The sequence below is a fragment of the Anabrus simplex genome, chromosome 2 (assembly GCF_040414725.1).
Source record: "Anabrus simplex isolate iqAnaSimp1 chromosome 2, ASM4041472v1, whole genome shotgun sequence".
Classification (NCBI taxonomy): domain Eukaryota; kingdom Metazoa; phylum Arthropoda; class Insecta; order Orthoptera; family Tettigoniidae; genus Anabrus; species Anabrus simplex.
The window spans coordinates 814325495-814343558 of NC_090266.1; the positions used below are offsets into that span (position 1 = coordinate 814325495).

Genomic DNA, 18064 nt, shown 5'->3' on the forward strand with positions numbered 1-18064 from the left:
ATTACATTAATTTAAAAGAAGACTTATCAATATCGGCGCATAAGAGACATAAGAAGCATGAATATTCAGAATTGTAAATCAGTTGTTTGTAGAAATATTAGGGAACTATCCTCCCAAGTTGACATTTATAGGTATTTATTGATATGTTGTGTGAAAGATAGGAATAATTATATTTTAGCAGATTAATATGAGCTCCGAGTGAGAGCCAGCAATTAGCTCAAAGACTTCATAGGCAACAGAGGAGAATTCCAATTCATGAGATATGGTTTTAGGCCTGAAATGCGTCCTGAATATCTTGAAACCGCCCTCAGTTTACACTTTAGCTTGTAAGGTATCTTATTGTAAATATTTTTCTTTGCTAGGGTGCACCCATACAAGTTTTAATTACCCACACAAGTTTTAATTATCCACACGTTGTAATTACCCAAACATGTTTTAATAAGTTATTTGAGTCTATTAATTTTTAACTTTATTTCGATTTAATCATTTCTTTCAAAACCTAAGATGGTGAGTTCGACATCTTTGGACTTATAATTTTTAATTTATTAATTACGAGCTGAATTATAGTAATGTTCAGTTAAATAATTGGTTATACGGACTTCAATAATTTGCCGTATATTCCATGCTGCCCTTGATTTTGGGGTCAGTCAAGATTTAAGCACTTAGTGCAAGATATTTCAATAGATTCATTTTTAAAATGACTAACTCAAATAGCATTTCTTATATAATGCACAGTGGGTGCCGGATGTGTCAATTACCGGCAGATTCAAGGTGAACGTCATTTGCATGTATTTTTACCCGATACTGACGTTTCTTCAATTTCTCCTTACGCCAGAAATGAGGATGCGGTAACTGAAAGATTGGTATGGAGAGATGTCAAGAGAGGAGGTAAAATGATTGATTATGCATTCGGGTAGGAGAAATAGATAGATTTAACAAATTAAGGCCATGCTCGCCAGAAATGGATGAGATAATCAGATGATCCTGCAGTTTCCTCTATTAGAAATTCTTTAGGGAGGATAGCATAATGTTCGACCTTTGGATTGAAATAAGTATGTAATAAATAAGACTTGTAAACTTAAACCATTCTTTCAATGTGTATCGTAGCGTATAGAATTAGATTTAAGTGGATGGATGCTGCAACATCTTGGTAGCGTAAGAAATTCAATAAGTAACGTATGAGAGTTGTATCTATGTGTAATTTAAGATTTCTTTGGCTCCGTATGGCATGTCTTTCTCATATGCGGAACTCATAGCCCAAATGGTAGATTATGTTAGTCAAAGGATCGTAATTAAGCTAGCCTGGATCTTATGCGTCCTCTCAGGGAGCCGGGAACGGCGCAACCTTCACCCCACACCGAACTTTAACAAAGGTTATGCAAATGTAAATAAAAGTTAACTAATTTCTAAATACCAAGACAAAGACTGGCTACCAACTTAATTAATAATGACATATTACTAAATATTAGCACAAAAGAAAATCGTAATAATATGTAAAGTCACTAGCGCGCCAATAACACCCGAAACACAGCAGTAAACAGAGAGCACATGGGTTGTATATTAGCTAAATGAGCCCATACTGAATACTGCAAGAGCTGTTCCGCTGTTGACACATCACCCCTCTCAAAAGGTATTTTAATGCATGGGTACCAATTATAAATTCAAACTAAACAGCTTTTTAAAAGTGAAAAAAATGGATTTAGATGACATACATAAGTTTTACATGGAAATAACATTACTTAACATACGTAAAGTATTTTCAATGCTTCACCAAAAGATAGACAGTACCACCGCATTTATCACGTGTTTTTGGTATTTACATTATCCCCCAGGTTATTTGAGAAAGGGTATAATTAATAAATAATTTCTTCTCATTTTACAACCAAAGTGTTACAATAAATATGATAAAATACAATACAAACCTTCAATCTCGGTCCAACGCACAGCGACTTCCGAGACTGGAATGTTTAATTTTTCCGCAATATACAACATCTCAACATCGAAGGCCCTGAAAAAGTTAAAAAACAATATTACACCTAAGATGAAAATATTCAGAAAGGAAAATGTTATCCTACAAACATAAAGGTAAAATCACAATATCGTCCAAGATATAATACATGTTGTTTTGAACGTAAATCACTCACTTGATTAAATAACAACATTTATTACACTTACGACACTTATATAACACATTACAATACATAATACTGAGTATTGATGGGCAGATGCCCTCGATAACAGTCAGTCACATGTTCCCGTCTCCTCCCGCTCGAGGCACCCAAGCATAACAGTCTCTCATACCCTTCCATCCACACCACTTCTAGCTGAGGGCCTTCAAAATAAATACACACTGAAGGGTGCTGCTATCTGTCCTAAAGTGGTAGCAAGTAACTAGGTGCTCTAGCCGTAGCTAGGCCGGAACATGCTCCCCACCGTTGAATCACCTGCCTGATATGCCCTCATGAGAGTTCAGTTCAATTCAAGTATCACACAGGCACTGACATACAGAGTTCATTTTCAATAACCAAAATGAGTTGATCATTCAACAAATATACAGATAAACATAAGCAAAACAGAAACACAAGCAACAAAATATTTACACACTATTAACAGAAGGTATTAAGTAGTTTGACTGTGTTCTCATCCATTATTATGCAGCATGAAATTAAGAAGAAATTCACACTATAGAGTTCTCAGTTCAAATCACACACACAACACCATAATTACACTCTGAAATGAACAAAGAAACAATATTCACATGAAACACATTATGTTTTAGTCACAACGATCCTGTTTAGTGTTCAATAGATAATGGAATTAACTTCCTAAAGGGTCGTTTAAAAAGACCACTGGTTGTTCTGATGGTAGCCACTCGTGCAAGTCCATCCTTCCCAGGGTGAACAGTCTCCACCACAGCCAACTTCAAACAGAGAGGAGGAAGATTGTCCTCCTTCAGAAGAACAACTGTTCCAGTAGCTAGGTTCTCCTTGGGACAGGTCCATTTCTTCCTCTGCTGCAGTGAGCTCAGGTAATCGGCAGACCACCTCTTCCACAACTGCTGCTGCATTGCCTGATACGCTGCCATCGAGACAATCTGTTCATGGGCAGGTCAGTAATGTCAGGCTCAGGAATGATTGTAAGGGGGGCACCAATTAGGAAGTGAGCAGGTGATAAATAATTAAGGTCACTGGGGTCATTGGATAAGGCAGATAAGAGGGCAAGAATTAAGACAAGCTTCTATCTGTGCAGTAAGTGTACACAGCTCCTCAAATGTCAGTAGTGCATTACCCGCAACTCTTCTCAAGTGGCACTTCATGGACTTGAAAGCTGCTTCCCACAGTCCGCCAAAGTGTGGAGAGCTGGGAGGTATAAAGTGCCACGTGATGCCTTCCATCACTAATGAATTCCTTATCTCTTCACAAACGCTGGTTGAAAGGAATAGTTTTCGGACATCCTGCATTCTTCTGTTGGCACCAATGAAGTTAGTCCCATTATCACTATAGATGATGGAGCATTTTCCACGTCGAGCTATGAATCTCCTCAGGGATGCCATAAAGGCATCAGTAGAGAGGTCACTCACCAACTCCAGGTGAAGAGCCTTGGTAGCCAGACAGATGAACAATGCAATGTAGCTCTTCGTTGTCTGTTTGCTTCTTACATTTCCCCTCTTGATGAAAAAAGGACCAGCATAATCAGTTCCTACATTAATAAATGGGCGACTCTGTTGCACTCTGGTCACAGGGAGCTGTCCCATCAGCTGTTCAGCTGTTGACACCTTGAATCTAAAACAGGTCAGGCACTTGTGGATGACTCTTCGAACAACTGCCCTAGCCGTGGGAATCCAGAATCTTTCTCTTAATGATGCAATTACTAATTGAGCACCTGCATTTAAAAGCCTAATGTGTTCTGCCATCATAACAAGGCTTGTGAGAGCATGCTGAGGAGGAAGGATAAGCTGGTGCTTAGTGTCATAAGGTAGTTTTGAATTTACTAGTCTTCCTCCTACCCTTAGCATTCCCTTATCATCTAAGAAGGGATGTAAATCTGCAATTTTACTCTTCCTTGAAATGTAGCATTTAGAGTTGAGACTGGCTATCTCTTGAGCGTAACACACTTGTTGTGCAATCTTGATACAGGAGTGCAAGGCCGTCTGCAGCTCTTGTGCACTTAATATCCCTAACCTCTTGTCTTGAGGACTGGCACTATTGTGAATAAATTGTCAACAATATGCAGTAACTCGAGTCAGTCGGGACAGTTACGAGTACTTCAGCTTAAGTTCATCCCAATTGGTACCTATCAACATGACTACAGGAAGTGTGCTTCGTGACTCAGGTAGTTCCTCTTCTGCATGGGCCGAGATTGTGTCTGGCCATGATTCAGTGGGCTCAGGTAACCAGGATGGTCCGTGCCACCACAGGTTCATACCTCGTGGTTGTCCTGGAGCAACACCTCTGGATATTAAATCTGCTGGATTGCAACTGGTAGGAACATGTCTCTATTCTGCCTTGTGAGAGTATTCTTGAATTGAAGAGACTCGGTTGGCCATAAATGTTTTCCAGCGAATAGCAGACAATGGTGGAGTCCGTCCACAGGTACAGCTTGCTGACTGGCAGAGACAAAGCTGGAAGGGTCTTGTGGAGTAGTCGGACAAGTAATAGTGCTCCACACAGTTCAAGTCTTGGTAGTGTCAGTTTCTTCACCGGTGCTACTCTGGATTTAGAACATAATAATCTGACACAGGTCTGTCCCCCTTTGTCGACAAACCGTACATAAAGACAAGCTCCATAAGCTTGTTTTGAAGTATCAGAAAAACCATGAATTTGTATATCAACAGGGGGTCCTTTACATGTGACTAACCGCTCAATATAAAATTCTCTTACTGCCTGTGGCATAAAGTGAAGTTCTTCCCATTCCCTGACTAGTTGAGATGGTAGTCTGTCATCCCAGTTTAGATTGACTAGCCAAAGTTTCTGCATAAAAATCTTGTAAGAAATTACCAAAGGACTGACCAATCCAAGTGGATCAAATATTGATGCAATAACAGATAACACCTTTCGTTTAGTTACATGAGAGTCAGCATGATAGGGACTGTCTGAATACAGATTGCCACAAATGAGAAAATGATCAGTTACTGGATGCCATAATAGGCCTAAAGATTTCACGCTAGTGCCTTCATCAAGACTTAAAGGTAGCTCGCTAGTGCCTTCATCAAGACTTAAAGGTAGCTGGGTTTCCCTGTCCTCTTCCGAAACTGCTTCTAGTAATGCTGGGTGGTTTGAACACCATTTCCTGAGGTGAAATCCTCCACTCTCCAGTAAATTAATAATTTCAGACTGCAATTGAAGAGCATCCTGGATATCGTCACAGCCGCTTAATAGATCATCAACATAAAAATCTCTGCGAACAACTTGTGCTGCTGTGGGGAACCTCGATTCTTCATCTTCAGCAAGTTGCTGCAGGCATCTGGTAGCTAGGAAGGGTGCTGATGCTGTACCATACGTTACAGTTGTCAGTTCATAGTGAGAGGGTGGGTCTCTAGGTGATTCCCTCCAGATAATCCGCTGAAGTTTCCTATCATCTGTATGAACCATGACTTGCCGATACAGTCATCTGCGATGAAGGCAAAGGTATGCATTCTAAATCTTAGAATGATAGAGTAAAGATACTGTTGTATTGTCGTTCCAACCATTAATATATCATTCAATGTAATATTGTTAGAAGTTTTAGAAGATGCATCAAATACAACCCTAGTTTTGGTAGTCGAGCTACTAAGCTTAAAAACTGGATGATGGAATAGATAATAGCTTCCACCTTCATTCCCTGACTGAGTAGGTGTATCCACCTTCACCATATGCCCCATCGCCTCATACTCGTGAAGAAAGTTAGAGTACTCATGCTTAAGTGAGGGCTGCCTGTTGAAACGCCATTCTAATTGAGTTAGTCTTGACATGGCATGATTGAAGGAGTTTCCCAGAACCTCAGGTTTCTGCTTGAGGGGTAAGCGAACTATGAATATACCTGTAGCATCCCTAGTAGTATTCTCTGTAAAGTGTTTTTCTGTGGCTCTCTCTTCTCTTCTCTTCTCTTGTCATGACTCGTGACATAAGCTCTTCTATTTCCCAGAACCGTTGTAGTTGGGTGTCTAACCTGTCCTCTGAATTCAAGAAACATGTAGTTAGAGTAAGATGTTTCTCTTCCCTACGATGGTAGTGTCCAGCAATAATCTATCCCAGTTCAGTGTCTTGAAGAATAGGATAATCTGGTGATCGAGTTCTGCGCCCAGGTTTCAGTAATGAAAAGAAATGTTCTGCGCCTATTAACAATTCAATGTCACCTGGCTGGAAGAACTTGGGGTCAGCGAGCTTCGAGTCAGTGGGCAAGTTCCAATGCTCATGCTGAATGTAACTACTGGGCATGTTACCTGTGATACGTGGAAAGACAGAACAAGTCATACTCACAGTGAAGTTACTTAGAGTGGATTGCAATTCTAACTGAACACTGTACCTTGATTGAGAAATGGAATCATTTATGCTGCTGATTGCTATTGGATTATTCATTTTCTTAAGGCCTAATCGCTGCGCTAGACTTTCATTGCAAAGATTAGCCTGGCTGCCACTGTCAAGAAGTGCCTGGCAGACCTGCATGTGCCCCCTAGAATCTTGTACTTTGACCATGGAATTGGACAGCAGAACCCCTACAAGGTCTCTTGTATTGCAGTATGTGTGAGAGGAGTTGGATGCAGTTTGATGGGCTGTACCTCCCTCTCTACTTGATGGATTATGTAATGAGGTGTGATGCTTCCTACTACATAATTTACAGCCACGTGATTTGCACTGTTTGGCAGAATGCTCTGCACGCAAACAGTTAAAACATAAGTCCATTTCCTTAACCCTTCTTTGTCTATCTTCCACACTGAGAGCTGCAAACTCTTCACATTTAAATATCAGGTGATCACCATGACAGCAGGGACACTTTATGAGACTGGTAGTGGTGTAAGTGTAGCGTGGTTGAGTATCCCCTTGAGGTTTAGGCTTATTTCTGTCAGCTTGTTGTCTGTGCGATGGTGCAGTGTGCTGTGAGCTAGGGAAGTTCTCCAGAGCTTGCCGTTTGTCCTCAACAAATGACAGCAAGTCATCAAGTGATGGAACCCGAGTGTCTGCCTGTGATAATTCCCAGTCTCGTCTAGTACAAGCATCAGGTCCTTGAGCATACAGTTGAGTCAAAATAACTTCATGCAGTGGAATGTTAAGTTCTAGGGCCTTGAGTGCATTCAAATGACTATTAAGTGTTAGAATACCTTAACAGTTCTGTGGCTGTTTCACTGGAGACTGATTTTAAAGTAAAGAGTGCCTTAACATGAGTAGCTGCTATTAGTTTCTTGTTCTCAAATCTGTCCTTCAACATTTTCCACGCTACCTCATAATTCGCCTCTGTGACGGGTAAATTTTGAATTAATTGGCTGGCTGGGCCCTTGAGAACAGATGCTAAGTAGTGAAATTTCTGGACACTTGGCAGATTATTGTTGTTATGGATCATAACTTGAAAACTGTCCGCGAATGAGAGCCAGTTTTCGTATTTTCCATCAAAATGTGGAATGTTAATAGCCAGCAACTTTAAACTCGCAACGCTGCTGACCTGAGTTCTTCCTGAATCCACCGTGTCGCGTGATGCCTCTTCAAGGTTCGCTATTATTTTAGTAATTTCGCCCTTTACCTTGTAGTATTTGGTTTCGAATTTGGCACGCGCCTGATCATGAGCTTGTTCGTTTTCAACGTCTCCTAATTCTAATTCTGACTGCATGTCATCAAACTTCGACATTAATGCAGTCATGTCTTCGTATCATAGTTTAATTTCACGCGAATTTGAATGTTGTTGAGCGATGAAATTCGCAATGAAAGTTTCCAAGCGGGCATGTTGCGCTTTAAATCGCGACCTCTGCTTAAGAAGCTTTTGCCTTGTTGAAGATTCCATGATGGAGGGGGTAAGACAAGAACAAGGAGAAAAGGAAAGCCTTAAATGAATAGTACTGATCCGCCTTCTCAGTTTAGTTTACCTCTGGTGCTGGAACATGGAACCCAGGACTGCCAGATGATGTCATTAAAGTGAACTTCCAAGTATTTCCATGTGACTGTTGAAACTAGTCGTCCATACTACACGCCACGCTGCTTTCACGAGGTCCTCATGGTGTAGATAATCCGGCCCGGTATTTGGACCATGTTTTGAACGTAAATCACTCACTTGATTAAATAACAACATTTATTACACTTACAACACTTATATAACACATTATAATAAATAATACCGAGTACTAATGGGCAGATGCCCTCGATAACAGTCCCTCTGATGGCCAGGCAGGTATCAATTTTTGAAAATGAGACAAAGTCTCGCATAGTGCTTTGGCACCGCCAGTGGCTCTAAACAGCCTACGCAGTGGCTTCCACGGTATGCACTAGCCATGCATCTTGGTGGGTGTGCCATTCACCAACCGATGAGCCCAACTTGGCGCACTGGGGTGAAACGCTGGCAACCTGAAATGAGTTAGCTGGGAAATTTATAACGTCCCATAACAGACCAACTATATTCGTATTATAAATTTACTCATTTGGAACAAATATTTCAGGTTCCCTATGGGAATCAACATCCTTATCATCTGATGGCCAAGCAGGCATCAATTTTTGAAAATGAGACAATGTCTCTCATAGTGCATTGGCACCGCCAGTGGCTCCAAATAGCCTACGCAGTGGCCTCCACGGTATGCACTAGCCATGCGTCTTGGTGGGTGTGCCATTTACCAACTGATGAGCCCAACTTGGCGCACTGGGACGAAACGCTGGCAACCAGGAATGAGTTAGCTGGAAAATTTATGATGTCCAATAACTGACCAACTATATTGGTATTAGAGCAGAAAGAGGCAAGAAAAAAAAAACACAGCAGTGGGAAACTGGGAGCATGAAACAGGAGTTCCTTGAAGCTCGCCAAGGGACAAAGAAGACATGCCAGAAGAAGGAACACCAGTGGGAAAAGACAAAGATCCAAACCATTGAGGAATATGCTGAGAAGAGGGACATGAGGGGAATGTACTCGTGCTTTGAGAGAGAGAAGGAAGGCTTCCAAGCAAGGACAATTATGTGTGAGGATTCAGAAGGTAATCCCGTGACAGAGGCAAGCCGTATTCTAGAGAGGTGGGCTGAATACTTCAAGTGAGTCTTGAACAAACTCAGTGAGTGTGAGGACGGACAGGATGAGGACCTCTAACAGGGAGGACCTGATCCTTCGGTTGAGGCTCCTTCCAGGGCTGAAGTAATGGATCCCATCAAATGACTAAAGAACAAGGCACCAGGTGAGGACTTGATCACGATGGAGCTTTTGTTATACGAATGCCACAATAATGGGAAAATGAAAAAACAATGAATTCAACTATGTATGTGTGTAGTAGATAATAGCAAGAACAGCTAAACATGTCAAGAATGCGTTATTTTCAGAGTTAACACCTTCTTCCATGTAACAAACTAGCACTTTTCAGATATAACACCTTCTGCAAGGCAAATATCTCAGCCTCTGCTGAGATCTGGAGAATTTTTGTAACACTATAGAGAGAGATTGAGTTGACATATTCTTGCGTAAAGAAAACTCAAATCTAAAAAAAAAATTAGTTAACACCTTCTTGCACTAAGGTCTTCAATTGTATTGACAGGTTATTAGCCCCGTTTTCTCACAGGTTGTTAAATTATTGAAGTAAGTACATAGTCCACTTTTTATTCGTCAATTCCTCTTTAGGCGCGGCCCCGTAGGGGTACGTGGGGAGTGCTTTGTAAACTGATAAAATCATTGCCTATCCCGCGGGTTGTTTGTGTAAGTTTGCAGTAATCTTAGCATTCTTTTGTATGGGTTAGTTTGTCCATTACTATCTTTAAAAAGAGTAAATCGAGCAGAAAAAGACTTAATGCAGATAGTCTGGATGATATACTGAGCAAGTCAGACAATGATCGTATCGAAGAAGAACGTAGTACAGTGATTTTGAATCAAATACAGACAATGAGAATGTAGAACGTAGTGACTATTCAAAAAGTGCTGAACGTGAGTCTTACAAGTGAAAACAAGGATGCGGTTTTGATACAAGGAACAGTTATGAATAATAATAATAATGAGAATGAGGCTGATGACCTAGATGTCAGGCCCCTTTAAACAACAAGCATCATCATCATCATCAATAATAATAATAATAATAATAATAATAGTATAGAAAAAAGACAACATACTTTTTCTCAGAATTTCATACGAAAAATCATGAGGTGTCTTGCATTTGTGACCTAACAGTAATGAACACCACTAGCAGCTACCACGGTAACCACGCTGCTTCCCTTCACGCCCCGCACTAATGCACAAATACTCGTTGACTTTCAACATCCCTGTCTTTATTATACATCGCTAGTCACGGCAGCAGGTTGTACAGTGCCTCTGTGTAATGTCACTGGTTAATTTATAATAATATAAGAAATTTATTTTAACTCAACCTATTCAATACAGTACAAGATGTTAACATATTAGTTAAACATCGTTCAAAATAGTTGAGACATGTTTCGCCCCTTCTGTGGGGCATCATCAGTCGTATCAAATACCTCAAAATTCTACAGAACTCTACAGATTGAATAATATACACAGTCAACTGTGGGTTTAGTTATCTCGCTTGTAGGGAACTTTTGGCTGTAGTGAACAAAACTTCCTTGTCCCAATTTTCATGTAGTAAATATTTTATTTATACTGAACTCTTGGCTTCAGCTATAGTGGACCTAATAAACCGAAAGTTCTGAGGAAAATTGTCACTATAACTGCATACAGTTTGACTATTCTATCAGTGATGCTGGACAGAACACTTAAGTTAAGATGGGCCAAGATATTTGACCACCCAGTTAGGGCCGCGCAGCTGTGAACTTGCATTCGGGAGATTGTGGGTTCAAATCCCACCATCAGCAGCCATGAAGATTGTTTTCTGTGGTTTGCCATTTTCATACCAAGAAAATACTATGGCTGTACCGTAATTAATGCCACAGATGCAACATTCTCAATCCTAGCCCTTTCCCATCCTTGTGTCGCCAAAATCCTTTGATGTGTTAGTGGAATGATAAACCACTACCAAAAAAGAGTTGAAGGGAAAAAATGTGTAGGCAGTAAAATGTCATAAAACCTAGTAACATGGATATGAGCCACCATGACAAGGTCACAGAGAAGAAAAATAATGCAGTCTGGGAACCAGAGATGTTTTAAAAACGTCAAGAACTTCCTGTGAACTACCATTTCAATACTAAAGCCTGGTTGATGTCGTCCACTCTTTTAAGGAGAGCTTCGACAAGGGGACCAAGAACTGATAATAGAGCAAAGGAAGACTCTGCTTCTGATAGCCAACTATCAAGCTCATCCTAATGTTGAATATCTCAAGAACATCCTGCTTATCATCAACACATCAGTACTCCAAGTCCATGGACCAAGGTGCGATCCCCAGCTTCTAGACCTATTATAGGAAGTAAATGATGTTTCATACAATCCAAGCCTTGGAAACTAAACAGAGCACACCAACCAATATTCTGAAAGCTATCCGTTATGCACATAAGGCATAGAGCAATGTGTCAGTGGTCACTATACAGATCTATTCCCGCCCGACTGGTTCAGCTATCAGGTGCATAGCAATCAAGGAAGAGGAGTTCTTGCCACTGAAAAAACTGCTTCAAAATATCACTGGAAATTTAGTTCAAATGGATGATTTTATCGATGTGGACTATGAAATTCTAACAAATTAAATACTTTCAGATGAGGCTGCCAATGAAGCTGTAAAAGGCAGTTCTAGCATGGGAGGAAAAAAGGGTGAGGAAAGTGAAGAAAGTGTCCCAACAGTGAAAGAAGCATAAGAATCATGACCATTCTAAGATATCTAGAATGTGTACGTAGAATGCAAACTCTACAGAAGGATCTGCAAGAAACATTAATTACAACATTATGCAGCAAGCAGCCACCTATAACCAACTACTGCATTCCAATGCCAAATAGGACACTGTACAATTGATTCTGTTTGTTGTGCTGTACTCTATTTTGTTTAAGTAACAGATGAGTGATGAAAACCAATTGGATTCTGTTTTAGACATTTTATTATTTCTGCCTCCATTCCAATCGAATACAGTTAAAGGAGGACACTTTGGTTGTAGTGAGCTTCGAATACAGTGGTCAGAATATCTGAGTCCTTTGAAGTTCAATACAACTGAAGTTGGCTGTAACTTACAACAAGCTATACCTAAACTTAAATGCAGAGTTTTTGGAAATTTTGTTTAACTCTTTTTCAATGATGTTCCATTTTAAAAATCATACATTTTTGTACAACTAATCAGAGATAAAAATGAAGTCTGAGAAAAAATTTTGAACTGCAAAGACAAAATTATAATTTTATTTATATAGATTATTCATAAAATACACTATGACATCCACTTTCCACTGAATACAACATAACTGATATCCAATGAACACGATACTGCTGGTACAGCCTATGGACAAAGGTACACTACACACCTGCAAACATTTTCACTGCCATTAAGTTGCTTTAAAGTCTTAGACTGTTTACAAAATAAGAAGCCACAGGGGAGGGAACTTCACATCCATAATGCTGCAAGCTGTCCAATTCATGACCATATCGATGAGTTAAATCAACTTATTAGATTAAATTACCACCTAATCGATACTTTATTACATGCCTTTGGCGAAATAATAAAGACATTAACAATCACAGTACATGTTTCGACCACTTAGCGGTCATCTTCAGCTGTGTCCGAAAAACCTTAGATGATAATACATGAATAGTAAACAGGTTAAAAACCTTGATCACTTTTTCCCATCGAAACTTTAAAAACTATTACTATTTAATACTGAACGAAGAAAGGATGGGGTTGGAGAGGGGGGTTAAGGGTTGAATAAGAAAGGATAGATGGAGTGTACTTAAAATTAAAATCCATGTCTACAATTTGCTAAGACATATTCCTCCAATTAAACATATTGAAAATGTCTTTTTAAAAGTCTATTGTGAAGTTCTTCTATATGATCACTGAATGACTTGAACTTACATACAATAAAAGTCGATCCGTATTGCAGTCCTCAAATGTTTAGTGTTTGTATGGTATGTTGAAAATCTTTCTTGAAGGCTTCATTTAATCTGTACTGGAGGGCTGTTAGAAGCTATTTGATTTACTGTTGTTTCAAGGTAAATTCACTGTTGTGTTGGGTGGAATAGCGGTCTTATAATTGGGCAGCTTGCCTCACGATCTCTTTCTAAAATGGTGTCTTTTATTCCCCGCTACCTTGAGGATGTGTCTGTGTACTCGACCTGGTGTAATAGCGAACCGTGCACATAAACAGGCTGTGACACATCGCATAATTAATATTATATTAGTGTACTTACCGCCGATATTTTTTTTAGAATACATATTCCTTTGGAATCCAAGAATTATGAGCAGCGTCGAAACCCACCCAGGATACTAATACTTTGTTGCCTGTTCTGTGTAAAATTTCATCAATAAGGTGTACTCTAGGATGTTTTGTCTTCTTCAGTTCTTGTTCATAGAACGCTCTATATATATTGGTTTATTTTGATAGTTGCATACCTGCCAACTTTAAAAAACCAAAAATCAGGAGATCTTGATATGAAAATCAGGAAAAATCAGGAGAAATCAGGAGATACCATTGGTCGAAACTGCTTATTCTACATGTCTTGTGCAATATAGTACCATGATATATTTATAACACTTATCATCTCAAAGCCCGACTGTTGCTATACAAGGCTACAAGGCTAAAAATTACACATCTCTATTCCCCCACACGAGGTATGTGAATGAAATGATCGGTCTCTGATAAGCCTTCAGAAAATAGTATGAACTCATGCTCCACACTTATAAATTAGTCATGCACTTAGATGCCACTACTTCGCAAATGCATAGATTAATATATTGCATCAAGCGCCTGCATGATTATGCAAAGAGCAATGCTATTTGTACAAAATAACTAACTGCTGTACTTGTGCTTCGCTATGGAATTCTCAGAAAGACTCATAGTTTTCCCAGCTGAAGTCAACATAGGTCATTACAATGACGTCAGTATGAATGTCGCGATTAAAAGCCATGCTTCATATGATATATTCAATAAAATGAAAAACAGCACATTTTCTCACTTTGAACGAAAAGTACTAGGTGGAATTTCAATAGAACACTTTTCCGCCTTGTCAATACTTTACATATTTTATTATATCTAATTACCATATATGTTTTTTGAGAGCTAACTACTCTCTTCTTCAGCAGTGCCAAAACATCAATAATCTTTGAACTTGGTACAATGGTACAAATATCCTTATCAACAGAACAATTACATATAAATCTTGAAATTGTTAAAATATTTCTGTGTGTTTCAACTTTTACTTACTTACTTACTATGTCATTTATTACAGACTTTAAAATAGAAATTTTCAAATCGTAAATGAATAAAATCTATTAAATTCATCACTATACGGGATGAGGACACGAGTTTACTTTATTATCACTATATGCTAAAATTCTGAATCTGCTCTGGTCTTGGAACTTACGTCCTTATTGATATCTAAAAAAGAAATAAAATGTTTCTTTGTGTCTAAATTTACATTTACTTTGTCATTTAATAAAACACTTGAAACAGAATAATTTTTGATTCTTAAATAAATAAATAAATAAATAAATAAATAAATAAATAAATAAATAAATAACACCTATTAACACATTGCGGACCGGGTGCCGTTCGCCCCATGCACAGCCCTGTTCCCGGCCACTTTCTAACTACCTCTAAGCTGGAGTGCATGCATACAAATAAACTGTCAGAACTTCAATAGCTTTTGAAGGACTATTGTGTATTTTTCTATTGGCCTTCCTGAATAATTGGTTGAAATGCAGGGTATTTCTTGAAATCTATTTCGGCTCATAGTTTTCGGAAATATTGGTCTTTTTATTAGGGGATCGGTTGGCCAGTAATCTTTCAGACATGATTTCTTCACCTGACGTATCAATATACACAGAGGATTAATATTTTAATTTCCCTGCTAGTGACATTAGTCCACTTTAGTGTTTTAGGGGATAAGTTATGAGAATGTGATTTCTGCTCATAGTGTAAGTTTGTCTTTTCAGCTTCATACTGAAAAAATTCCTCACCAAACATAAGTCCTGCCACTTGTCCTATGTTTCCAGATTCATTAGGCTATACCTTTATACCAGGAGCACTTTCAAAATCCTCTAACCTAGGTTCACTGTTGTCCATAACCCAGTCGTCATAAAACACTGCATTATTTACAATATTTAGAATATTTACACCCGTAACACAAATATAACTTACGACTCGTTTTGCGCTACGTGAGTTCCACACCTTGCCTCGTCATCACTTGAAACATTTCCGTTAGAAGATATTTCATCGTCGAACTCTAAATACTCAGCATCACTTAATATTCGGAGCCTGTATCAGCACATAATTCGCGAATAATTTCATCTTTGTGTAAACACGTGTGATCGCTAGGCGCTGCCATCTTGCATGGCTCTTCGAACTTTGTAAATATGTTGTCAAGAAATGCAAAGAAAATCTACGATATGAAGAATACTCGAAAACAAATGCGACTATCGATTGTGTAGAACCATACGTAACAGAGTTCTATCACCCTTGACCTCCAAATAGTTCCCGTATATCTCAAAAGATAGCACTAAAGTTCAGTCTGCTGGGTCTGCTGCTAACACGAGATTACTCGGGACCGGTCCGCAACGCTCGGCTGGGCAAACACGAGTTTTCTCGGGACCGGTCCGCAATGTGTTAAGTTAGTCACTTTCTTGAACTTCAAATATTTTCTGCTCTCTTCTTGAAAATTTCTCCTTTCCATAAGTCCTAAAAAAGAAAAACCTTTATGATTTAAAAATTTCTATTTTAAAGTATGTAATAAATGACATAGTAAGTAAGTAAAAGTTGAAACACAAAGAAATATTTTAACAATTTCAAGATTTATATGTAATTGTTCTGTTGATAAGTATATCTGTACCAACGTACCAAGTCCAAAGATTATTGTTTTGGCACCCCTGAAGAAGAGAGTAGTTAGCTCTCGAAACATGTACGGTAATTAGGTACGGTATAATAAAATATGTAAAGTACTGACAAGGCGGGAAAGTGTTCTACAGAAATATGAATATAAGTCAATACGGACAGGATTAACCAACATGGTGAAAACAATCAATTCCAAGTACTAGGGTGTCGATCTAATAGTTCAAAGTTCCAGAGCTAGAATGACCAGGCTGCAGACAACCCCGAACACTCCTGTGTAATTATTCCGTTTATGTGTGCACACTGCTCATTCCAATCACTACCTCAGAGTAGGGATCGAATAGCTGGAATACTATGATGATCCAGTGTGTTACGTACCAGTAGAATCAGCAAATTTATGAACCAGAGCAATGGTATACTAAAGAAGATAGATTTAACTCCCAGCTACTTCCTGCAAATATTTAGGTAGGCTGTTATACTCAATGTGCAGCAGTAATCCCATCTATCGGAGATAAATGGCAGCAGAATACACAAAGCACATCACAACACACAATGGCCAATGTAATGTTGTTGTTGATCAATTTTATGAGCTTTCTATATTGCAGGCCTTCACATTTAGTTTTCTTCTGACTTTGTGATATTAGAGCATCTAATGTAAAGTGAATCCTCCTTTCTTTCACGACTCCCTCTTGTATTATTATTCAAGCGACGTTCCTTCACGACTTTTTTCTCATTCTCATAATCATCTTCACAATTTAATCACCATCACCACCAATATTATTATAGTTGGTACGGTAAAACTGAATAAGACATAAATGATCGGAAATTGTATTCTCTATAACTTTCGTTATGTAGTACTTTTCGATATGACCGATAGGAAATTTAAAATTAAATTTTTGGCACCTTCCCCTGAACAACCATTTCGAACAAGGTGAATACAATTATTTATAGCGTAGACTGTAGTTCCTTATTCCCCGACTTTACATACCGATTTTCATTAAATTCTGTTCACCCATTTTCTCGTGGTTCGGTGTTGATATGGATTTACAACAAATATCAAAATTCATGAATATCTGTTATCATAGCAGGTACGGTAACAATGTATAAGACATAAATGATAGGATATTTAATAAAATATAACTTTAGTTATTTAGTATTTATTGATAGGGCCAATAATAACAAATATTTGAGAATTAAATTTTAAGCCTTCCCCTAAACTACCATTTCACTCAGCGTGAATAAAATGATTTATGGCCTAGATTGTAGCGACTTATTCCCCGACTTTATATATCGATTTTCATTAAATTCTCTTCAGCCATCTTCTCGTGATGAGCGTACATATATACAGACAAATAGACGGAAATTAAAACATGCATTTCCCCTTGTTCCTGTGGCCACGACCGGTACAGAAATATCATTCTTTTAAAATTCTGAGCAATGTATAGACAAAACTCTTATTTTATTTATATAGAGATAAGTTAATAGTAGTCAGAATTATCTCCAAATGGCTGCTAAAATCTCTAGAAAAGTCACTAGTCGTTATCATTGAAATTTTGTCACTAAATTACTAAAAAAGACTCCATATGTAGCAACTAGTCTCTAGAATCAACTAGACTGATGCGATCTGTGAATGAACACGAACATAGCACGCGAGAACAAGAGATTGACAATCGGTATAAGCGTCGCGATATACAGGTTTCAATAAACATCGCACATTCGGGCACATTTCTCGCATTAATAAACGTCGATATTTCATTTGGAAGCAGCCAATTACCGAAGGACTTCTGGCCACTGGCGTAAAAAAGCTGAAATGGCAGGATTTGAAAAACAAATGTTTGAAATTCACCAAAAAATAAGATATCAGGAGAAATAATAGAACAATCGGGAGGCGGAAAAAACTGTTGAAAATCGGGAGTCTCCTGCCCAAATCGGGAAAGTTGGCAGGCATGTAAAGTCGTGAAGTAAGTACATTCTTGGTAATGTTTCTTTT

At 38.6% G+C, this 18064-nt stretch overlaps 1 protein-coding gene across 1 annotated transcript in view; it reads right to left on the bottom strand.

Annotated features, from left to right (window-relative positions):
* The window catches only part of LOC136863696 (dolichyl-phosphate beta-glucosyltransferase), a 253703-nt gene that overhangs the window by 17606 nt on the left and 218033 nt on the right, over positions 1-18064 (bottom strand). Inside the window, exon 6 of the mRNA XM_067140056.2 lies at positions 1923-2008. Coding sequence (XP_066996157.2) covers positions 1923-2008 — 86 coding nt within the window. The remainder of the gene's footprint in view (positions 1-1922; positions 2009-18064) is intronic.